Source organism: Brienomyrus brachyistius, chromosome 12, assembly GCF_023856365.1.
Source record: "Brienomyrus brachyistius isolate T26 chromosome 12, BBRACH_0.4, whole genome shotgun sequence".
Classification (NCBI taxonomy): domain Eukaryota; kingdom Metazoa; phylum Chordata; class Actinopteri; order Osteoglossiformes; family Mormyridae; genus Brienomyrus; species Brienomyrus brachyistius.
The window spans coordinates 22,562,099-22,586,834 of NC_064544.1; the positions used below are offsets into that span (position 1 = coordinate 22,562,099).

At 41.5% G+C, this 24,736-nt stretch overlaps 2 protein-coding genes across 25 annotated transcripts in view; one reads left to right on the forward strand and one right to left on the reverse strand.

Moving 5' to 3' along the window:
• Positions 1-24,736, forward strand: part of LOC125704585 (uncharacterized) — a 48,357-nt gene that overhangs the window by 23,081 nt on the left and 540 nt on the right. For 2 of the 3 annotated variants that reach the window (XM_048970326.1, XM_048970329.1), the window contains 5 exons: positions 777-869; positions 1,053-1,148; positions 1,518-1,536; positions 3,466-3,520; positions 5,715-7,713. In XM_048970326.1, the coding sequence (XP_048826283.1) occupies positions 777-869; positions 1,053-1,148; positions 1,518-1,536; positions 3,466-3,520; positions 5,715-5,816 (365 nt within the window). In that variant the 3' untranslated portion in view covers positions 5,817-7,713. Of the gene's footprint in view, positions 1-776; positions 870-1,052; positions 1,149-1,517; positions 1,537-3,465; positions 3,521-5,714; positions 7,714-24,736 lie in introns of those variants that run through there. The other variant, XM_048970328.1, reaches the window with a different exon arrangement.
• On the reverse strand, positions 8,553-24,047 carry LOC125704586 (E3 ubiquitin-protein ligase TRIM39-like). Of its 22 annotated transcripts, XM_048970330.1 has the most exons (20): positions 23,808-24,024; positions 23,342-23,452; positions 22,833-22,901; positions 22,666-22,734; positions 22,131-22,199; positions 21,967-22,035; positions 21,432-21,500; positions 21,268-21,336; positions 20,733-20,801; positions 20,569-20,637; positions 20,034-20,102; positions 19,870-19,938; positions 19,337-19,405; positions 19,173-19,241; positions 18,400-18,468; positions 18,236-18,304; positions 17,995-18,045; positions 10,385-10,411; positions 9,997-10,050; positions 8,553-9,745 (listed from the first exon to the last, which is right to left on the reverse strand). In XM_048970330.1, exons 1-20 carry the CDS (start codon positions 23,932-23,934, stop codon positions 9,219-9,221), a joined length of 1,863 nt encoding a protein of 620 aa, XP_048826287.1. In that variant the 5' UTR covers positions 23,935-24,024; the 3' UTR covers positions 8,553-9,218. The 22 variants fall into 22 exon arrangements, with proteins under 22 accessions (XP_048826287.1, XP_048826297.1, XP_048826292.1 ...); XM_048970340.1 differs by lacking the exons at positions 19,173-19,241; positions 19,337-19,405 and having other exon boundaries at positions 23,808-24,028; XM_048970335.1 differs by lacking the exons at positions 20,569-20,637; positions 20,733-20,801 and having other exon boundaries at positions 23,808-24,025.

The window sequence follows — 24,736 nt, forward strand, 5'->3', positions numbered from 1 at the left end:
GGCGGCAGCAGTTCCGTGGGGAGGGGCTCCAGGTCTGGGAAGACGAAGGACTCGTCCTCTTCATCCTCACTTGGAGCCCAGAGCCTGGCCAAGGAGCAGGGACCCAGACCGTACAGTCCCAGGTCGGGACCTAGGACGAGCTCCTCTTCCTCCTGAGGGAGCCCGGGGCTGGAGAGCGAGCAGGCGCCCAGATAAAGAGGCGGCGCTTCCGGGATTCGCCTTCCCCTGCGTCTCCTTTTCTTTGTTGGGTCTGTCATTCTGTCACGGGTCGAGGGCAACGATCGCGAGCAGAGCGGCGATCGTGCGGGTAAGGAGAAGGCAGGCAAGCGGGATACGGGAAAACGGGGGTTTAATCGGGGAACGGGGAGCAGGAGACATGGAACGCCAACTAACATCAATGACAGACAAAGCAAACTGGGGAGACCAGGACTTAAATACACGGAACAAGGCAGCAGGAAACAAGACACGACTGGGCAGGATCAGGAAATCACACGTGGGTAATTAGGGGGCGTGGCACACAGGAGGAGCGGACGAGCCGGGCATGACACTAAGAACCAAATCTAAATGATAATAAAATTAAACTAGACTCACCCAAGCTTAATTGCTGCCAGTGTTGTTGCATTTATACAACCACTGCAGCAATGTGGAGCTGTAATAGGGGTATCAAGATCAGAAGAACTTCCTGAAGACCTAAGAAAGAAAATCACTGAAATATATCAGTCAGGAAAGGGGTACAAAACACTCTAAAACCCTTGGCTTTTCTCTCTCCCTTTCAGCCAAACCCCGTAAATATGTATATTTCTCAGGGACTTTGGGTCTCCCTCTCCTGAATTCTGCTGCTCTGGCTGTAGCATTAAAACTCAAAGCAGGTAAATACACTAGAACTCTGAGATGTTTATCCGGCAATTTTACTTTTACTACGTAAACTTAACATTATCTAAATTGAACAAACCATTTAGGACATATATGGATTCCTGTGGTATAATATATGTCACTTACTGTTCATTTGCTGACCTCAGTTCTCAGTGGTTTTTGTGATCATGTCATTTCAGATACAGGAAAACAGTCACTGGATCTACGGCTGATTGTCCTGATTTCTGGGTCTGTCTTCATCTTTAGCTGGTTTGTTATAGAGATGTCAGCATACTGTAAGTATAACAGATACATGAATAACTTCCCATAAATGTTGAATATGTGTACTGGGACTTTTCCAGCATGTTGGCAGCTTTCCAGTCATTGTTTACATCTCCACATGCTCAGCACTAAAGCTAGATGAATATTACATTTATAACCACATTATTATTTATTTACTACATGATGTGGCTCAGGATGCAACATTCCATAGCAATGCTGCTTTCATTCTTTTCAGCTTTTCTGTTCTTCCTTTCTGGTACTGATGCTATCATGATTACACATTATCATCACTCATTACTTATAACCTGGCAGCTACAATAAGCTCCTGTTGATATAGTATTTTAAGATCCATCATAATTAATTGTATCTTTTTTTAATTACAGGGTTGGATAAAAAAGAAAAGTGAGTAGACATTGTATGGTAGTACATACACAAGAGGAGTTGATCACAAAAAGGCCTACGATGTGATCTACTTAGATTTCCAGAAGGCCTTTTTTGTTGTCCCCCACAAATGGCTGTTACTTAAGCTCAAAGCTGCAGGGATTTTAGGAACTGTGGCAGCTTGGATCGAAAACTGGTTAATCCTCTGGGGTCTAAGGGTAGGGAACACACTTTCACTGACTGGGGCATGGTCACACATTTCATTCAATATCATAAACTTAATTCATGGCAAATAAAGTATTTCTTATATATTTGTTTTGGCATTAAACTCACCTTAATCTTAGTGTACTTTGTAAATATGTATATTATAAAAGTACATAGTAAGCAATGGTGGCAGTTTCTTTTGATCCCAGATATCTGATCACCAAAGTCAGGGCTACATGAAGATGACTAAATGGTGTAGTTGCAACATTCAGTTATATAAATTCTCATGTCACTATTTCTGGTCTCCTTTCATTGAAAATGTAGCAACTTTCATGTGTATGCATGAGCCATTGACACCTGGCCAGACCCCCCCCCCCCCCCCCCATTTTATGGTGCTGATAGGGATGTATCTTGATCGCGTTTCACCGTTGGGCTGTTCATCTGATTACCATGTGAACGTGATTTGAATATGTGGAAATGCGGCTATTTATAATGCGAATAGCGATCTTCAGGTGAGGGCGGCACTACACACCCCTGATGCAGGTAAAACAAAGAAAGGTGACATGGTTTAGTTTTTTGCCTAACCTAATTTTAAAGACTTTAATACTTCAGACAATGGACGTTTTGAAAATAAGACAGATTACGGATTTAGTCAACGCTTTTTTCATGTTTTTACTTAAAGATTTCAGAGAGATTTCAACTGAAATAGATGCGAAAAATATGCTGCATTGTCGCTGATGCACTCGACCCCAGAGGGTTAATAGACAGGAAGCAGCGGGTAGTTCTTAGAGGCACAATGTCGCAGTGGGCCTGTGTTCATAGTGGGACACTGCAGGGTTCAATTTAGGACCAGTATTGTTCCTATTGCCAGTGTGGGGAAGCAATTAAAAAGGCCAAAAGGATATTGGATTACATCTCTAGGTATGTGGAATTTTAGTCAAGGGAGGTTATATAAATCCCTGGTAAGACCCCACCTAGAATATTCTGTGCAGGTTTGGTCACCACACCTTAAGAAGGACATTGCTGCCTTGGAAAAGGTGCAATGTAGGGCTACGAGAATGATTCCTGGTCTTAGAGGAATGTCTTATGAGGAGAGGTTAGCTGAGCTGAATCTGTTTAGCCTCGAGCGAAGGAGACTAAGGGGGGACATGATCCAGCTATATAAGATTCTAACAGGTCGGGATGCTGTTCAGCTAAATGGCTACTTCAATATTAGTTTAAATACTAGAACTCATGGCCATAGGTGAAAATTAGCGGGAGAACATTTTAAACTGAATTTGAGAAAACACTTCTTTACATAGCGTGTAGTTGGAGTATGGAATAGTCTTCCTGTTAGTGTAGTGCAGGCTAAAACCCTGGGTTCCTTTAAATCAGAGCTAGATAAGATTTTATCAACTCATTGTAATAAGATCTGAACCTATTATTGCAGCCAAAGGGGGCTATGAAGATTTTTATCAAGCCATTTTTGACAAAATGGTAGAAATGTAGAAGAAAAATCTATCCATCCATCCATCTATCCATCCATCCATCCATCCATCCATCATGCGCCATAGGGCACAAGGCACAAGACACCTTGGAAAGGTTTTGGGACCCAAAACCTTTGTTGAAATCTTGTAATTGCCAGAATTATTTGAATTTATGGTGGTAATAGTAATTTAGGTGGTGATGGGAAAATTTGATTCTTTTACATAAAATGTGATATTCTTACAAACCTCTGCTGTAATGACCATATTATCTTTTCCTTAGAATAAAAAACATGTTCGCCCATGTTCAGAGATCCAAAGATCCTCAGCCAGACCAGGTAGGTGCTCAAGATGTATCTGCCCCTCTGGTTGGTGTCCTGGGGCCTGTTTCTCTACATCTGTTTCTCTAAAGCTGACTGATCAGATTATTATACATAACTGTGTCTATAGCTAATCTGAGGCCTTAAAAGAATAAAATGGTATTTCCCTTTAATAAAATGGTGCTTTTCCTCCCGTGTTTGATGATTAGTTGTGTATGTAGACTGCTGGTTGGTCATAAGTTTATTTGATTACATTAAAACTAGCTTTAAACTGAAAGGGAAATACCATTTTATTCTTTTAAGTAAAGTGTCACCAAAGTTAGCTTTTTCAAAATGCATGCACCTCCTTGATGGGGAGGTGATGTGGAGGAGAGCTGTTCACAAGCAGTGCTCCCCTACGCTTCCCGCGTCAATTTTAAATTCATCTTAGTTTCTCAACAGTCATACTCACCCCTACACACATACATCTCCACATGCATCCAACACTCTACCTCTCTCACAGGTGCATGGGGGAGGAGAGTGGGAGGGTCTTCCTACACCCCTGCTCTCCGCCGGGGGTGGGGGGGGCGCTTGGGTGGCCGCTCGGCTGTCGGCGCCCTGGGGTCGCGACTGGCGCTGGGAGTCACATACGTTCTCTCGCATGTTGGAGGGCAGTCCGGAGTGAATGGGCCTGTGTCTTTTTGTCTGTGTGTGTGGGTGTCTGTGTATGTTGTGGGGATGTGTGTATGGTGTATGCGCATGGCTGAGAGGTGTGTTTGCGGGGTGTCTGTGTGGATGGTGGCGGCCTGGGTCCGGGGCTTGCTGCTCCGTCCTGGGTGCGGTTGATCTCCTGGGCATGGTTGCTGGCCCCTTTCCTCGGGGTGGTGGCCCGGGGGGGCTCGGGCCTCTCCGGCATGGGTGGGGCTCTCTGCCGGGGGCTGGTCGGCCTCCAGCCACCTGGGGTTCTAGGGGCCCTGGCCTTGGCTCGTACGGGAGCAGCCGCATCCTCACGAGGTCAGCTGCCTGTTGCCTCTGGTTCTCTGTGACTCATGCCTTTTTGGCTGTGGGGGCTGCGTTTGGGACCTCCCTCCTCCCCCGGCTGGAGTGGGGGCGCGGCTGTCATTGGGACGTGGAGCCCCGGCTCTTCAGGGGCTGCGGACATCCTGGGCTTCCTGGGCCTGTCTCCGCCGACCTCTGGCTCTTGTGGGGTGTCGTTGCGGCCTCCCAGCCTTGCTATTTAATACATTCCATGTTGAAAACGCACACACACAACACAGACAACACACGCACACAACACACGCACACTACACACACACACTAGCCCGCAGCTCGCCTACACAGTTGAGCACGCATGTACATATACTTGCATGCACCCCTCCAAGCACACACTAAGATTTTATATGTTTGTATAGTTGTGTTACTTTCTACACTCCTTAATTTAGTTTGTTGCTGAATTTATCAATTTCTAAATAAATTCACATTTCTGAATTTATCCACTCTTGACATGCTTCTCACTTAATCCTTTTTTCTTTTTTTCTTTTTCCCTCCTAATCTGTCCCTCCTCTTCGGTCAGCTCACCCGTTGCAATATTTTACATGTGTTAAAAATGAAATAAATAAATAAAATAAAAAGAAATCAATCAACATGAGGCCCCTATAGAGAGTTTATAGAGCCCCTCATGGTAAAGCAAACATGTTTGGAACCACAGTGCATTCAGACCATGATTCTGTAGGGTAAAGCTGCCGGACAGGACAAAGAGGAAAAAAAAGAATGTATGCATGCATGGGTGTTAAAATTTTTGTTTATGCTGTATAGGAGGCAAATGGGGGGCTAACTTAACGGCAGAGTCACGTCACCATGTAAATAAGCAATATCTCTGCACTGAAGCAGCGAAAAGGACCGTTTTAACGGTACAAACCAGCACAAACGCAGCACACGCGATTGTGATCGGTCTTGTGGAAATCAGACGCAAATGGGGGGCCAACTTCACGCTGATGGTGTAACCATGTAAACAAACATTTATATATCAGAAACTAAAAAAGAACAAACAAAAATTTTAATAGCACAATCTGGCATAAACGCGGCACATACGATTAAGACCAGTTTGGTTGAAATCTGAAACATAAGCAGGGTCAACTTCACACAGGTCTGCAGCCTGATAGGTAAATGCCATTTCAATAATTGATTGATGGAAAAAATAATATAAAATGTATCAATTCACACACTTTTTCAGGGATCACATGACAATCAGGAAATGGATACATTATCACCTGCTGATCTCAATGAACCAAACAGAAAGGAGGTTTTACTGGGAGAGAAGAACGCAGAAGGCTGAAGGATCTACAGAGTTTAATTTTATTTGCTTTGCCTACAGTTCCAAGTTTGCCAGATTTGGCTGGATAAACAGATTATGCTGTCAGTCATGAGATTATTGGTGATATGATACAGCTCCTTTTATCTGAACACTTGATGGACTTTGCTGGGTAGCAGACAAACATTTGTAGGACAAGCTGCACATGCAGCATTCCTCAGAATATCTGCTTAGTACAAAAGCTTATTTACTTCACTTGAACAGACATTGCTTAGCAAAACAATGCATTACTGGTTAGTCAAGTTACAAGCGGTTTCAGGACAACATTTCAGAAACATTCCTGTGTAAATATTTGTACATTATTTGATGATTTTCTGACTTACCTTTGCTTGTTGTTTGCAGTGTTGAAATGTATAGTTTACTAATAATGAGGGCAGTGTGTGGTTCAGTGAGCTATGTCTGTATTTGTGATCAAAAAGTCACCAGTTTGACAGCCTCGGCACATCTGCAGGTCCTTGAGCAAGGCCCTTAACCCCCAGCTCCCTGGGTGCTGCTATGGGTGGCTGCCTTTCAGGGCCAGCTTACTCTCACCTACAGAGAGCAAGATGGGGGAGGCGTAAAGAGAATTATCAGTAAAATAGTAAAAACAGTAAAATATCTATTATTATTCTGAATAAATCCTCACTGCTCAGTTTTCAGCTCCAGAATGTTTATTGTGACATGTTGTGTTTAAGCTTGACTACTTGTTTTTACCTTGACTACTAGTGTAATTACCTCACTGCTAACTACAACTGGGGTTTAGTATCAACTCTGGGTGCCATTTTCTTTAATGAGAAACGCTTTGAAACGTAACGTTTGGAAGCACAGTGCACAGCCTGCTGGCAGAAATCTGAACTGCAGCTATAGTAAAAACGATTGAACAAGAAAACTGCTGCTGGGTCAGGAAGCTCAAACGGACTGTCAAAAATATGTATAATAAATTATTTCATTTTTGATTATTTTTTTAATTTATCATAGGTAGCCTACATCTGCAATTGCTTTTTACAAATCTTTTTATCAATTCAATGAGTAAAAATCTTAACATTATAAATTTCTCTTGTTTATGGCGGCAAGTTCATTCTTGCAATAATACCAATAGTAGAGAAGAGGATATTTGCAAGATAGTATAATATGGAAAATTCGGCACATCTGTTTCAGTGGCCGCTATCCTGGAACACATTTAGCTACCAGCTCATTCCACCAGGCTGTGCTAAATACGCTACTGGGGATTATTGCAGCCTGGTGACCTGCACCCCGCCTTCCTCTGACCCGCACCCTGCCTATCCCTCCAGTCATAACACGCCAGTAAGGATCCTCTCTTGTTACAGTACATTCCGATGTCTTATGTTCCAACCACACATCATTTATTTGCACATAATTATTCTCATCTTTAAATATTTATTTTTAGTCTCCCATTCTGCTCTCTTTTAAATCTGTTGCAGTATATTTACTTTGTTTGCACTATGTGTACTGTCTTTGTACCTTATCTGTTTGGCATGAAATGCATGGTTTTCTGTATGTGCCAGAATCCCCCCCCAGGATCAGTACAATCAGTCTTAACCTAAATTGGCTCTCATGATGAGATTCTTTGTGACTTTGTTCCCATGCTTGTGTATTCAGTTAAAACATAATTGCTATATTTACATACCATGTCAGGACTGAGTGTGTGTAAAAATACCTTATCCAGGTTTATGTATGTTCTGCAGGTTATTGGAATTATTCAGTTTTAATTATTTAGTAAAAATAAAACAGGCCATTGCAAAAAATGCTGTTTCAGACAACATTTTTAAAGGCTTTTATTCAAGAACATAATTTATCCATGTTTTGGGGCTTCAGTCGATTCCTCCTTTTGTCTGTTACCTGAACTGAAATGATACCTGTTTAAAAGATACTTTGCAAAGAGGGAGAAAACTCTAATAATTTTATTACCAGGGCAGCTTTTAAAAAATGCTAGAATAGACAGGAACACCCCGGCCAGCTGGTACTGGTGGGAGAAAACCCCGGTGTTCTGCTCCCAGTGTGCATTTGGGTCTTCACCTCTATCCAACTATCCATCAGCTCAAAAATGCTGAACTTCCATAATGGCATCTGCTGTAGGATTTTGTCATCTTAACTGGTGAAGTTTCGGGTCAAAGACCTGCCAGGTCTTGGATAAAGTTGGCAAAAAGGTAACATCTGTATTTGTATGAAAAGTATGACAAATTAAACATTGAAAATATACATTTGGTTGTTCTGACTGTATGGGGCAGCATGGTGGTGCAGTGGTTAGCACTGTTGCCTCACACCTCTGGGACCCGGGTTCGAGTCTCCGCCTAGGTTACATGTGTGTGGAGTTTGCATGTTCTCCCCATGTCATCGTGGGGTTTCCTCCGGGTACTCCGGTTTCCCCCCACAGTCCAAAAACATGCTGAGGCTAATTGGAGTTACTAAGTTGCCCATAGGAGTACATGTGTGAGTGACTGGTATGTGAGTGTGCCCTGCGATGGGCTGGCCCTCCATCCTGGGTTGTTCCCTGCCTCGTGCCCATTGCTTCCGGGATAGGCTCCGGACCCCCCGTGACCCAGTAGGATAAGCGGTTTGGAAAATGGATGGATGGATGGATGATTTCATGCCACAGTGCATTGTTACACCCCTACAATGTGACTGGTAGATCCCAAAACCACATGTATTCCCGGTCTAGGGAACATAACAATACAAAATGCAGAAATGAACACGTCAAGATTCAATACACCACAGATGGATAAGCCTGTATTTAAAGGGTGGATAATTAATGGCAAGCAAGCGTCAGGAATTACATATAGACACTGTGTTCTGCTGGAGTGAACTCTCTGCTGCCATCAGGTGATGAAACTGAGCCATGACATACTTCCTGACAAAATAATGCTAAAACATAGGTTAGTCTTTGGTCCTTATACCAGAATAATCTGTAAGAAAGGTAAAGGTACCCAATAATGCTGGTATCAAAAAAGCTGGTACTCTTCAATAAGTTAAACTTAAAAAATTATAAGTAAACAAACTTGCATTTAGTATAAAATGAGACGAGGTAACAAACCAAGGAAATAATTTTTTAACAGCAGACATACAGAATTACTGCAAAAAACTGATAGTTCAAAGAAATGTGCAAGCAGCCTGTAATTGTATTTAAAATCATTAAATATCTGCATCCACTAAAATTACCCGATCACTATTAACAGGCAGGTGATCTTTGGTAGATTCAAGTAGAGATAGTATGTACTGTATGCAATCATTATAATCTCTCAGTTCAGTTAATGCTGTTGGCACTGGCAAAACATTTAGAAAAACAAATATCACAGAAAAAAATAAGCCCAATATTATATCAAATGGACAGTTATTAATCCTTGTCTGTGTGTAAACTGCTGTTTCAGATCAGGCTGTGTGACTGACAGGAGAAATGATCAGGGGACCTGATGTCATACTGTTACAGGAGTTAACAGCTGGATAGAGTTTCTCACTGAAGTTGTAACCAGTAAAAGAGTAGATATGGGACCTGGTGCCCACATTGTAAAAGGAAACCTGCCCCTTGTCATAGTCCACATACACCCCCACATTGTTAGGGGGCTCATTCAGAGAGAGGGAGGTGGGGGGGGTTGTTGAAACTTTGTACACATTCTTCTCGAGTATGAACATCAGGAAGCCACTCTCTGAAGTTACAGTATACTTCATCTTTTCAACAGACTCTTTCACAAATCCAACTGAAAAGCATCCCCTTGTCCCAACCTGAACCTCATAGTAATGTCTCCCTGAAGAGAAACTCTCTTTTCCCTGGATCCCGTACCAATTACTGAACCTCAATGGGCTGTCAGGTAGGAGGCCACCACTGAATGTCACTTGTTTGCCGTCCTCAGAAACAGTAAGATTACGATGTGCTGTTCTGGGGTCCAGAATGACAGTAGCTGCAAATAATAAATATAAGTGTTACTTTAGGTTCCTTCATAGATCACCATGCAACAGAGAGGACACAGTGGACAGTACAGTATGGTACATCTATGAATGATTCCTTTATGCTTTAAAGCTGATTGAACAAATTTAGCTGTCGAAGCATCTCAATTAAATAATACATTCATACATTTACAAAATTTTCTGACTTGTTTTTCTAATATGAATCTTAATTACCTAAAAAAACCCTGAATCAACTCAGTCCTACCTGCTGCTTTACGGATCCACTTCCACACTTCTTGTCGGACAATTCCTTGTTTACCTAAACAGATTCCATTAATGACGTCAGATTGCAGGCTCACTCTCGTTCAAAATAATCAAATGTGCAACGTCTTTTCATATATTCCCTCATTTTTCCTAATATAGTAATGTTGGGACATTTATTCATCTAAACAAGTCTATACCGTCTACTTTCGTTTGATACTCTCTGCTGGAAGTATATTTTGAGAGACAGAGAAAGAAAACCTTCATCCATCTGACAAGTCAGAAGGTTAATTTAATAACACTGAAAACAAAAATATAGAAAGTGGCTTTCAAGTGAGTGAAAACCAATAATGAGTTACATGAAGATAACATTTGAATATTGAAAAACTTACTTGTCCATTTAGCAAATCCATCTTCAGCTGAAATAAAACATCTTGTGTGAATAAAATGTATTTGCATCCTTAATCCTTATTCCATCCACTATAATGCATTTCCTTATGTCCTGGCTAAAATTGCCCACTGTGGCCCTATAAAATCTGGCCTCCTAATCATAACCTATATCTAGCTGGTGAATTCTCTCCTGCCCCTTCACCACCTTTGTTACTGTGTGGGATGCATGCTGGCGCCGAATGGCTGCTGTCACATCATTCAGGTGGGTGCTACATCATTATAGGTGTCAGCTACACAGTGGTGCTGAATGAAGAGGCTCCCATTGGTTTTGTAAAGCGCTATATAAATGTAACATTCACTCATTCATTCATTATGCATGTATCTATAGTGAATTTTCGATGAGAGTTTCACTGGAGCTTATGAAGTATTATAATCAACAGTATAATGCCTCATGACTGTCAATGGAAAATGCTGTAATTCTTTGTTAATTGTTATACAAGCCATTATAATGCACCATGAAGGTATCTATAATGCATTATAGATGATGGCTAAGCAAAGGGTTACCAAATTTAATACTACTTCAAACATTGTGTTCTGTGCACATTACAATAACGCTCCAAATCTTGAACCTTTAATAGATTCTATTTATCAATATATTTGTTACTGTTTTATTATGCTTTTCATTGACCATTATTTAAATTATACTTTTATAAGTTAATCAAACACAATGATACCTGTTTAAATCTTCATTGTATCGTGTACTTGAATTAGCAACATTCATATTGCCACTAAAACATTTTTTTGCCATTTTGAGCTCATGTCCCCACTATGACCTAATCATCGTGGAGGTGTTTTTGTGTCTCAGTGATCCTAGAAGCTGTTTTCCCCATGTAAGAGCCATATGGGAAAAATAGGTTTTTGTTCTTTGTTTAAATTATTACGTTATTCATTAGAATATGTGAAACAGTATTGTTTAGTTCATTATTGTGGAGTGCATTTCTTAGTTTAACCACGAGGTGGAAAGCACTTGCGTAAAGGCACGCAATATGTCACATGATATACATTTTTTTTTTCTTATGAGACGGTCAGGTGTAGAAGTAACACAGTTTTCTGACTGACTACGATTAAACTTAACAAATTAATTAGTAGAAGTATAAACATCTTCAATGTTTTTCAAATGACGATTTTGAGGTCGGGATCTTTTTGTCGCGTCAGACTATTTGCTGAACACCTGCCCCATTAGTGGCATAAAGAAGAAGAAGGATTGTCACTTACACCCCTGGTAGGGACTCACAATAAACTGGTCCTATAGGTGGGGGGTCAGAATAAGTGCAATTCAAAATAATCATACATGGGATCATTGTCATGTGGCTCCACCACTTGCAGGAGGAGCCATAAGGGTCCATTGCAATGTGTATCAGGCGACAGCTGAAGGCAGGAGTCATAGTGGAGTGATCCCTGGCTACCGAAACTATGACCATAGTTAGGTATGGACCATAAGGCCTCCGGTGAGAACAGAACCTGAACGAGTGCATGTGGTTGAGAGATATCTTAAGGTACAGAGGCGGCTCAAGATCCAAACTCCTGGATATGGGCCAAACTCTGTTCCACTCTGGAGTTGCCCTGGGTGAGAGGTGTCAGCCAAGAATGGGTTTACTCATAGGATTGGTAATTATACACTGGAGTTCACTTCAGTGATTAAGAGGGGCTCCTCCCTACAACTTCAGGTCAGGGGATGGGCTTTGACTGTTCTATGTGCTTATGTATCTGGCCTTCTTGGAGACCCTCGGCACAGTGCTAGAAGGTACCCCTGCCTTGGACACCATTGTTGTATTTGGGGTCTTTAATGCTCACATGGGTAATGATAGTGAAACCTGGAAGGGTGTGATTTGAAGGATCGGCTTGCCCAATCTTAACCTGAGCAGTGCTCTGTTCGGTGGTAATTATTGTGTGTCCATAACGAACATCATCTGGCACCATAACACCCTAGGCCGCAGCTTGAAGTATCATTGGTTCTGAAACTATATCTCTTGGACACTGGAGTGAAGAAAGGACCTGAGCTGTCAACTAATGACCACTAGTTGGTGTGTTTCATTAGCTGGTGGGGGAAAATGCTGGACAGACCTGGCAGACCTAAATATATAGTAAGCATGTATTGGGAGAATTTGATAGAGACCCGTGTCTGGGAGATCTTCAAATCACACCTTCAGCAGAACTACTCTTGCATTCCGAGGGAGACTGGAGACACTGAACCAGAATGGACAATGTTCAGGGCCTCCATTGCTGAGGTAGTTGTGCAAAACTGTGGCCATAAGTGTTAGTACCTGTTACAGCAGCAACCACCGAACCTGGTGGTGGACGCCAGCAGTAAAGGGAACTTAGCGAGCACATGGGACTTTGGAGGCAGTAAATTAACAGGCACCAGCAGGCCCAGCAGAGTGCAGCTTTAGCAGTTGAATAAACAAAAACTCAGGAGTGGGAGGAGTTTGATGATGTCATGGAAAATTACTTTTTGTTGACCTTGAAGAAATTCTGGAAAACTGTCAGGTGACTTAGGAGGGGAGGAGCTGGGCTTTGTCCATACTATTTATGTGAAGGCTAGACTGGCAGACTGGGGTGGTGGTCCGGAGGATGAGGACCGGAGGATGTGTTCCAACTTCTGGGAGATCACACTCCTCAGCTTCCCTAGAAAGGTCTATGCCACAGTATTGGAGAGAAGGGCACATCCATTGGTTAAACCTTGGATCCAGAAGAAGCAATGTGGAGTTCATTGTGGTTGTGGGACTCTTAACCAGCTTTTTACCCTTACAAGGATACTGGAGAGTTCATGGGAGTTTGTCCAACCAGGCTACATGTGTTTTGTGGACTTGGAAAAGGCATATGCGCTTGTCCCTTGGGGGTCCTCCTTTGGGAATAGAGGGTGCTGGGCCATTAGGTCCCTGCATAACTGGAGTGAATGCGAGCTTGGTTCACATGACCAGCAGTAAGTCAGACTCGTTCCCAGAGGGTGGTGGACTTTGCTAGGGCTGCCCTTTCTAATCAAGTCTATTCAGAATTTCTAGGCACAGCCAAGGAGTGGAGGGTGTCCAGTACAGTGACATCAGGATTGCATCTTTGCTTTTTGCAAATGATGTGATTCTGTTAGCTTCATCAAGCTGTGGCCTCCAGCATGCACAAGGGCAATTTACAGCTGAGTATGAAGCGGATGGGATGAGGAGCAGCACCTCCAAGTTTGAGGCCATGGCTCTGAACTGGAGAAGGGTAGATTGGCCCCTTCAGGTTGGGGATGAGTTATTGCCTCAAGTGGAGGAGTGTAAGTATCTTGGGATCTTGTTCTCAAGTGAGGGAAAACTAAAGCAGGAGATTGACAGGTGGATCGGTGCAGCATCAGAAATTATGCAGATATTGTAGTGGTCTGTCGTGGTGAAGAGAGCACAGAGTCAAAATGCAAAGCTTTGCATTTACTGGCCGATCAGTGTTCTAACTCTCACCTATAGTAACAAGCTCTGGGTTGTGACCGAAAGAATGAGATCCTGGATGCAAGCAGCAGAAATAGGAATCCTTTGCAGATGTTTGGCTTCAGCCTTTGAGATAGGGTGAGGAGCTCAGAGAACCGGGAGGGCTCAAAGCTCTGCTGCTGCCCCTCTGTGTCTAAAAGAGCCAGCTGATGTGGTTCGGGTATCTGATATATCTGGTATAGGATGCACCCTAGGAAGGCACTTTGGTCATGGTTAAATGATTCCTGGTCTTAGAGGAATGTCATACGAGGAACGGTTACTTGAGCTAAATCTGTTCAGTCTCAAGCAAAGGAGACTGAGGGGGGACATGATCCAGGTATATAAGATTCTAACAGGTTTGGATGCTGTTCAACCAAATAGTTACTTCAGCATTAGTTTAAATACACAAACTCGTGGCCATAGGTGGAAATTAGCGGGAGAACATTTCAAGCTGGATTTAAGGAAGCACTTCTTTACACAGCGTGTAGTCAGAGTATGGAATAGCCTTCCTGATAATGCAGTGCAAGCTGAATCCTTGGGTTCCTTTAAATCAGAGCTAGATAAGATTTTAACGACTCTGAGTTATTAGTTTAGTTCTCCCCAAGTGAGCTTGATGGGCTGAATAGCCTCCTCTCGTTTGTATAGTTCTTATGTTCTTATGTCATGATTAACACCATGAGACAGATCCAACACACTGGAGATCATATCTGATTATACCCCTGGAGAAGGTGGAGGAGATGGCTGGGGAGAGGGAGGTCTGGGCATCTCTGCTCAGACTGTCCCTGTGCTCTGGGCCTGAATAAGCAAATGGATTGATGGATGTTTTTTTTACTAATATAGTTTATGCAGGGGGCGGCATGGTGGTTCAGTGGTTAGCACTATTGCCTCACACCTCTGGGACCTGGGTTCGAGTCTCCGCCAGGGTCACATGTGTGTTGAGTTTGCATGTTCTCCCCATGTCGTTGTGGGGTTTCCTCCGGGTACTCCGGTTTCCCCCCACAATCCAAAAACATGCTGAGGCTAATTGGAGTTGCTAAATTGCCCATAGGTGTGCATGTGTGCGTGAATGGTGTGTGAGTGTGCCCTGCGATGGGCTGACCCCCCATCCTGGGTTGTTCCCTGCCTCGTGCCCATTGCTTCTGGGATAGGCTCCGGACCCCCCGCGACCCAGTAGGATAAGCGGTTTGGAAAATGAATGGATGGATGGATAGTTTATGCACTATCAGTGCCACACACAAAAGGAATAAGAAATAGCAATTTGGCAATTAAGGACAATGAAGAATGCAGATGACGCCACCATGATCAGCCTCAAAAGTGGGAGAGACAAGAGGTCAGAGAGCTGGTGGAGTGATGCAAGGTCCACAATATGATTCTCAGCATCAGCAAGAGAAACAAGATGTTTATGTGCTTCAGAGGAACCCAAGGGGAGTAAAGCTCTCTATATATCAGTGGCAGAAAGCATCAAATAACTGGACATTCACTTTGTTAAAAGGATTATTCATCCAGGCTGCAGAATATTCAAGGAGTGTCAAATTAAAGAAGGTAGACTTCCAGACAGAGGGAATTGCACGGTCAGGAGATTTCCAACAGGAGGCTAATAACAACTTAGGATAACTGCCAAGGAGGCAGATATCAGGAGCCTCTGCTGGGAGCGAGAAAGGGAAAGAGAAGAGAAGTCCAGACGAAGAAGAAGGACTGCAGGGGACAGAGGAATAGAAGAGGAAAGAACTGATTAGAGAGATCTGGTCACATGATACAAAGAGCAACAACAGGAGGAGAGTCCCAGAACATATGAAGAAAGGTGCCAGAGGCTTTAAGGGGCCAGAGATGACAAAGAAGGTCTGACTCTCATCCCATGAGATAGCAGTTCCTGGGAGTGGGGTACAGTCTGCAAATAAATTTAAATTGTGTTTGCTGATGAATGGAATTTTTAGGACTATTTATATTATTCTGAAAAATGACACTCCAGGACAAAAATAATAATAAGTTAAAATAAATAAAATAATAAGTCAAAAGCATCACACAGCTGGTCAGTACAAAGCACAGAACCCATGGTAATCACAGTAACCTGCAAGAAATGACCGGCAAACTCGGTGCAGATCAAAAGAATCAAGCAGGGACAGTCTCAAGAGATTGGAAATGATCCATGGCTGTTTTTGCATCCTCAGGATTAATATACTAAATATGCAGACTTTCAAAGAAAAGCTTCAGGTGCACAGGAAAGATCAAAAAAAGAGAAACTCCAACTCCTTTGTTGTCCTGATTGGGGCATTTATCACTTTCCCAGCAACAGCTGTTTTAGCGCTAAAGTCTTGGTAAAAAAAAAGAAGATTCTCCCACCTTCAAAGTTGAGGTCTTGGATTTTGTGGGCTTCGCAAATCACTGTCCGTTGGTCACAAAAGTCCATGAAGAGCATAAGGATGAGAGGGGGACGAGAAGAGTTTTCTGATATACCGTACAGCCTGTGAGTAAGGTCAATGACTGGGTGAAAGTCAGAGAGATGAGGGAAAATAGTAGGCCACAGCTTCGCAACCAAGCTTAACACCAATTAATTTCGGGCCAAGGCGACAGCTTCTGTCTTTAATCTGTTATTCTGTTGTCCAGAGAAAGCAGTCCCTTATTAAAATCAGCCAGCTCCTTGGAGTGCTGATTGGTTTTCAGAACTGATGTAAAGTCAGCCTTCAGTGCATTTAAGTCAACTTCAAGCTCCAAATAGTATTGCAGGAGTAAGACACCTAGAGAGTTTACTTGCTCGGATACAACGTTTAGTAACGTTTTACCTTAACTGCACCTTCATGATGCCTTTATAATGCGTTCATCGAACATTCAGTGCCCCTACATAATGCATTTATAGAGCATTCATAAGAAGCATGTAAGTATACCTTAATGTCCTAACATACCGTAACAGCCTTAATGTACACTAAAAACAAACATATGATAATAACAAACATTATAATGATTTAATCTGATAATGTTTGTTATTAATATATATTAAAACTGTTAAGGTATTTTAGAATGTTGAACTTGCTGAGTGTTCTATAAATGCATTATGAATGTATTATGACAGTGCACTGAATGTTCTATTAATGCATAATGAATGCTTTATGAAGGTACAGTTAATGTAAAGCATTGCCCGTCGTTTTTCATCTCCTCATGTAAAGGGGCCAGGCAAGGGCGTCCTCACTTACATCGCCATCAAAGCACGGCGAATTGTTCTCCGGACTGCAAAGAGCAGATGAGGTCGGCGCTGACTAGCAGCCATCAGGAGGGACAACCAGATGGTCCAGCAAATCTGAGCTAATTTACTGACATGGAAGTGGCTAAGGCACTATGGAAAGGGGGAAAAGGGTGAAAGGGATGCCTGTAAGTGCAGAGCAAGTCAGCCATCAGTGGTGAGCATCACGTAACTCACTGCATTGACCTTTCTTTCCATCCATCCATCCATCCATTTTCCAAACCGCTTATCCTATTGGGTCGCGGGGGGTCTGGAGCCTATCCTGGAATCAATGGGCACGAGGCAGGGAACAACCCAGGATGGGGGGCCAGCCCATCGCAGGGCACACTCACACACCATTCACTCACACACCATTCACTCACACATGCACACCTACGGGCAATTCAGCAACTCCAATTAGCTTCAGCATGTTTTTGGACTGTGGGGGGAAACCGGAGTACCCGGAGGAAACCCCACGACGACACGGGGAGAACATGCAAACTCCGCACACATGTGACCCAGGCGGAGACTCGAACCCGGGTCCCAGAGGTGTGAGGCGACAGTGCTAACCACTGCACCACCATGCCGCCCCCCCTTTCTTTCCATTCCACCTCAAATCCGCGCAATGAGGTTAAGGTCAGGTAATTGTACAGACCATGTCATCACTTTCAATTCATTCATGTCACTCCCTTTATCTTCCTCCTTCTGTAGATAGTTCTGACAGGGTATTTACATTGACTGTACTGGTTAGCCAGAGTTTACCCAAAAATGATAAAATATAGGGTGTTCAAAAATCTGGCAATATAGCTGTCATATGACCAGACATGATTCATTTTTATGTAATCATAATGGAAGCTTAAAACAAACAGTGAAGGAATAGGTGAAGGTATGCATCACTCACCAATGGTCTGTAGCTCCTGTACCTCGTTCTGCAAGTCAGACCTCTGTTGGACTGTAAAATAAAAAAAAGGAGCAGTAACATGTTTCAGAGACTCATTGAAAAGAGATTCCTCATACAGATCAGTCTGAAACAGTTTCTATAATACATTGTTTCAGCACAGTGAAAATGGTTCAAAAATGTTTGTGTTTGGGGTGGACTAATTGAAGCACTTGAATATATCGATATATCATAAAACACTCACTCAGATTTGAGTTTTCTCTATTTTTAGTCGCCAACTGCTTGTTCTTGTCTTCCAGTTGTGCCTGCAGTCCTGATAGACAAGTACTGAGATGGGTAAATACTGAGAGCAGGTGTTGAGTACTGATTGGTTAGTAAGTGAAAGAAAGTGAACTCAGTGACACTCACCAGAGATATTGCTTGAGGTCCTCATTTGTAGCTCCTTCAGCTGATTCTGCAGGCCAGATCTTTCTTGGACTTGATGACCAAAGTAATAATTAGCTGTGATATTTGTGGGAGGCACTCCGGTTTCCCCCCGCAGTCCAAAAATATGCTGAGGCTAATTGGAGTTGCTAAATTGCCCATAGGTGTGCATGTGAGAGTGAATGGTGTATGAGTGTGCCATGCGATGGGCTGGCCCCCCATCCTGTGTTGTTCCCTGCCTAGTGCCCGTTGCTTCCCGGATAGGCTCCTGACCACCCGCGACCCAGTAGGATAAGCGGTTTGGAAAATGGAGGGATGGATGGATTTGTGGTAGGCACACTAAAGAGATTCAGACTTCAAATCACTGTGACACTGTTTGACCATCAGGGATTTCAGAACAGGAAATATGTTTCACAAAATACTGACTTGTATGCCAACTAAGCTGTTTGTGTTTTCAAGCTGAACTAGAGGTTTTGAAGCAACTTGGCAGGTAGTGTAGCTAATGTTGACTTCATTCGAAAGAAGTACTTTGATGAAGGAGAACAAAATTTACATATAAGGAGTTTATCTACTAAAATGAGAAAGAAAGATCTTTTTGTGGTCATACTGCCAACAGTCCACAGTCTGCTTTCCCCCATTTTGAAAATCACTGTCCACCACTGTCAGACACTGTTATCATAACATGGATTTCAACACAAGGAAAATTCTTCTCAAGACTGATTAGTGGAAAATGTATGGACAGCCTGTTAAACACTCACTCAGATTTGAGTTTTCTCTGTTCTTAGTCTCCAGCTGCTTGTTCTTGTCTTCCAGTTGTACCTGCAGTCCTGATAGACAAGTACTGAGATGGGTAAATACTGAGAGCAGGTGTTGAGTACTGTTTGGTTAGTAAATGAAAGATAGTGAACTAAGTGATACTCACCAGAGATATTGTTTGAGGTCCTCATTTGTAGGTCCTTCAGCTGATTCTGCAGGCCAGATTTCTCTTGGACTAGATGACCAAAGTAATAATTAGCTGTGATATTTGTGGGAGGCGAACTAAAGAGATTCGGACTTCAAATCATTGTGACACTGTTTGAACATCATGGATTTCAGAACAGAAAATATGTTTCACAAAATACTGACTTGTATGCCAACTAAGCTGTTTGTGTTTTCAAGCTGAACTAGAGGTTTTGAAGCAACTTGGCAGGTAGTGTAGCTAATGTTGACTTCATTCGAAAGAAGTACTTTGATGAAGGAGAACAAAATTTACATATAAGGAGTTTATCTACTAAAATGAGAAAGAAAGATCTTTTTGTGGTCATACTGCCAACAGTCCACAGTCTGCTTTCATCCATTTTAAAAATCACAGTCCACCACTGTCAGACACTTATTATAAAATGGATTTCAACACAAGGAAAATGCTTCTCAAGACTGATTAGTGGAAAATGTATGGACAGCCTGTTAAACACTCACTCAGATTTGAGTTTTCTCTGTTCTTAGTCTCCAGCTGATTGTTCTTGTCTTCCAGTTGTACCTGCAGTCCTGATAGACAAGTAATGAGATGGGTAAAGACTGAGAGCAGGTGTTGAGTACTGTTTGGTTAGTAAATGAAAGATAGTGAACTAAGTGATACTCACCAGAGATATTGTTTGAGGTCCTCATTTGTAGCTCCTTCAGCTGATTCTGCAGGCCAGATTTCTCTTGGACTAGATGACCAAAGTAAAAATTAGCTGCGATATTTGTGGGTGGCGTACTAAAGAGATTCGGACTTCAAATCACTGTGACACTGTTTGAACATCATGGATTTCAGAACAGGAAATATGTTTCACAAAATACTGACTTGTATGCTAACTAAGCTGTTTGTGTTTTCGAGCTGAACTAGAGGTTTTGAAGTAACTTGGCAGGTAGTGTAGCTAATGTTGACTTCATTCGAAAGAAGTACTTTGATGAAGGAGAACAAAATTTACATATAAGGAGTTTATCTACTAAAATGAGAAAGAAAGACTTTTTTGTGGTCATACTGCCAACAGTCCACAGTCTGCTTTGCCCCATTTTAAAAATCACTGTCCACCACTGTCAGACACTGTCATCATAACATGGATTTCAACACAAGGAAAATGCTTCTCAAGACTGATTAGTGGAAAATGTATGGACAGCCTGTTAAACACTCACTCAGATTTGAGTTTTCTCTGTTCTTAGTCTCCAGCTGATTGTTCTTGTCTTCCAGTTGTACCTGCAGTCCTGATAGACAAGTAATGAGATGGGTAAAGACTGAGAGCAGGTGTTGAGTACTGTTTGGTTAGTAAATGAAAGATAGTGAACTAAGTGATACTCACCAGAGATATTGTTTGAGGTCCTCATTTGTAGCTCCTTCAGCTGATTCTGCAGGCCAGATTTCTCTTGGACTAGATGACCAAAGTAAAAATTAGCTGCGATATTTGTGGGTGGCGCACTAAAGAGATTCGGACTTCAAATCACTGTGACACTGTTTGAACATCATGGATTTCAGAACAGGAAATATGTTTCACAAAATACTGACTTGTATGCTAACTAAGCTGTTTGTGTTTTCGAGCTGAACTAGAGGTTTTGAAGTAACTTGGCAGGTAGTGTAGCTAATGTTGACTTCATTCGAAAGAAGTACTTTGATGAAGGAGAACAAAATTTACATATAAGGAGTTTATCTACTAAAATGAGAAAGAAAGACTTTTTTGTGGTCATACTGCCAACAGTCCACAGTCTGCTTTGCCCCATTTTAAAAATCACTGTCCACCACTGTCAGACACTGTCATCATAACATGGATTTCAACACAAGAAAAATTCTTCTCAAGACTGATTAGTGGAAAATGTATGGACAGCCTGTTAAACACTCACTCAGATTTGAGTTTTCTCTGTTCTTAGTCTCCAGCTGCTTGTTCTTGTCTTCCAGTTGTACCTGCAGTCCTGATAGACAAGTACTGAGATGGGTAAATACTGAGAGCAGGTGTTGAGTACTGTTTGGTTAGTAAATGAAAGATAGTGAACTAAGTGATACTCACCAGAGATATTGTTTGAGGTCCTCATTTGTAGGTCCTTCAGCTGATTCTGCAGGCCAGATTTCTCTTGGACTAGATGACCAAAGTAATAATTAGCTGTGATATTTGTGGGAGGCGAACTAAAGAGATTCGGACTTCAAATCATTGTGACACTGTTTGAACATCATGGATTTCAGAACAGAAAATATGTTTCACAAAATACTGACTTGTATGCCAACTAAGCTGTTTGTGTTTTCAAGCTGAACTAGAGGTTTTGAAGTAACTTGGCAGGTAGTGTAGCTAATGTTGACTTCATTCGAAAGAAGTACTTTGATGAAGGAGAACAAAATTTACATATAAGGAGTTTATCTACTAAAATGAGAAAGAAAGACTTTTTTGTGGTCATACTGCCAACAGTCCACAGTCTGCTTTGCCCCATTTTAAAAATCACTGTCCACCACTGTCAGACACTGTCATCATAACATGGATTTCAACACAAGAAAAATTCTTCTCAAGACTGATTAGTGGAAAATGTATGGACAGCCTGTTAAACACTCACTCAGATTTGAGTTTTCTCTGTTCTTAGTCTCCAGCTGCTTGTTCTTGTCTTCCAGTTGTACCTGCAGTCCTGATAGACAAGTACTGAGATGGGTAAATACTGACAGCAGGTGTTGAGTACTGTTTGGTTAGTAAATGAAAGATAGTGAACTAAGTGATACTCACCAGAGATATTGTTTGAGGTCCTCATTTGTAGCTCCTTCAGCTGATTCTGCAGGCCAGATTTCTCTTGGACTAGATGACCAAAGTAATAATTAGCTGTGATATTTGTGGGAGGCGAACTAAAGAGATTCGGACTTCAAATCACTGTGACACTGTTTGAACATCATGGATTTCAGAACAGGAAATATGTTTCACAAAATACTGACTTGTATGCTAACTAAGCTGTTTGTGTTTTCGAGCTGAACTAGAGGTTTTGAAGCAACTTGGCAGGTAGTGTAGCTAATGTTGACTTCATTCGAAAGAAGTACTTTGATGAAGGAGAACAAAATTTACATATAAGGAGTTTATCTACTAAAATGAGAAAGAAAGACTTTTTTGTGGTCATACTGCCAACAGTCCACAGTCTGCTTTGCCCCATTTTAAAAATCACAGTCCACCACTGTCAGACTCTGTTATTATAAAATGGATTTCAATACAAGGAAAATGCGTCTCAAGACTGATTAGTGGAAAATGTACGGACAGCCTGTTAAACACTCTCTCAGATTTGAGTTTTCTCTATTCTTAGTCTCCAGCTGCTTGTTCTTGTCTTCCAAGTGTGCTTGTATTTCTGACAGAAAAGCATTCATACAGATAAACACTGACAGTAGGTGTAAAGTACCAATCCTGTATGATTATGGAAAATAGAGTGGAATCAGTGACATTCACCCAAGATACTGCTTGATGTCATCCTTTGTAAGTCCGTCATCTCATTCTGCAGGCTAGATCCTTGTAGAACTAGAAGAGCCAAAGGAAAAGTTAACAGTAAGTTCTCAGAATATGTGAGGCTGTCTTCTTCCAAGTTCTGTCAAGCTAATATTTATCACGATTTATCCAAACCCTCCTTTCGGTGAACCTCCAGGGTATACCATACAGTCCATCACCAGGCAAGTACACACACAAAAAATATAAATATCACATCCATGGAACAGTTGCACTTTGGTATATATGATTTACTCATTGTTATTTATTGTATTATACAGTTTTGTATTATGCATTTAATTTTATATTATACATATAAAATTGCAGTCGTGTAATGGATAGATTTGAGTTGAGATTTACAGATTTACATATGAAAATTCTTTTTTGAAAATAAAAATTTACTCTACACATATAGCCCATTGAAGTATAGTTTTGCCAGTGTTCACATTGTAAAACTTTTTGCAAACACTACTTACATGAGACACTGAGTACAGCACCAAGAATGATCAGTGTGATGATCCACAGAGAGATGAACACCACCATTGTCCTTCTGTACAGAGACTCTCTCCCAGAAGTGCTTTGTGGTTCTGAGAGTTTTAAAAAATGGTTATTGCCTCTCCATGCAATCCTATTAATTATTATTAGTATTTTTTCTGGCTAACAAATGATTCTTGCATATATCTTGAACGTTTTTCTCAGATTTATATTCATATGATAATATTCAGTGATCAGTGGTTCACGATGATGAGTTCACCTTCAGCAAGAGATTGATCATTAGAGACTGAGATATTTTAGTCGATTGTTAGTCGACAGTTTAGTCGATTGTCAATGTCGGTTGAATCTCCGGTAAATGCCACACTAACTATAATTTTAGCTGGTAATCTGTGTAACAAAATACATCTGAGCTCCTACAAGATATAACAACACCAGAGTTACACTCACCAAAGCCTGGCTGGGTACACAATTCTCCAACATGACTGTATTCTGTTTTTTGTTCACACGACATGCTGCACTTTTGCAAATGATCATTTGCAAAATTCATCTCGATGTTCGTATACCGGCCATCCATCGCTGCTCCAGGAAGAAGTGAGAACAGATAAATCAATGACTCACCCACACACTATGGGCAGCTTAGTGACATGAATTAATATAACAGGAAGCCTTGGGGAGGAAACTCATTCAAACACCCCTTGCAAAGTCAACACCCCGTGAGGCTGCGTCAGAATCAAATCCACAAGTCTGGACGCTACAGCACAATACTGTACAGTAAGGCACTGAGCCACTGCTCTGCCCTGCTAAACTCTGAATAGTACAAAAACTGAAAGGCAAAAGAATACCAAAGGTGTGACTGATCGATTGCTTTGGAATCAACATTTACATGCTGAAGTTATGTAATTATTGTCTAAATACATAAATATTGGTGTAAATAAGCATATTTATATGTACTACATTTACATTTAACCAGTTTTTCAACACTGTTTATTTAGATATATTACCATATTCATCTATCACTTCTGCTATGAACTGGGTATCACAGATGTTTTAAGTAAAGATGTTTATTTTATTCCAGTTCTTCTACAGCCTACTGTTATATATGATGCAGTGTTTTCATAGTTTAATTTTTTTTTAGTTAGTTTTTATTTTATATTATTTTCATTTGAAATCCAGCTTAGTTTTTAGTATGGGATCATTCATTTTTATTAGGTTTTATTTAAAAATATTTTTATTTATTTTTATATGTTTTGGTTTCAGATTAAGTAATTCGACTATCTGGCACTGCTTCACTCCTGATGTTGCCAGACATGACACATTCTGCTGTAAATGGTGTTAAAAACTAGTAATGGGAAGTATTTCACATTTGTTTTTATTGC

What these genes read in the sequence shown, in the direction of transcription:
- LOC125704586 (XM_048970330.1), bottom strand. Translation starts at nt 23,934, where the DNA reads ATGGATGGCCGGTATACGAACATCGAGATGAATTTTGCAAATGATCAT. An exon ending in GACATCAAGCAGTATCTTGG is followed by an intron (nt 22,735 to 22,832) that starts GTGAATGTCACT and finishes CTTTTCTGTCAG; the next exon opens with AAATACAAGCACACTTGGAA. An exon ending in CAGAGAAAACTCAAATCTGA is followed by an intron (nt 19,406 to 19,869) that starts GTGAGTGTTTAA and finishes TTGGTCATCTAG; the next exon opens with TCCAAGAGAAATCTGGCCTG.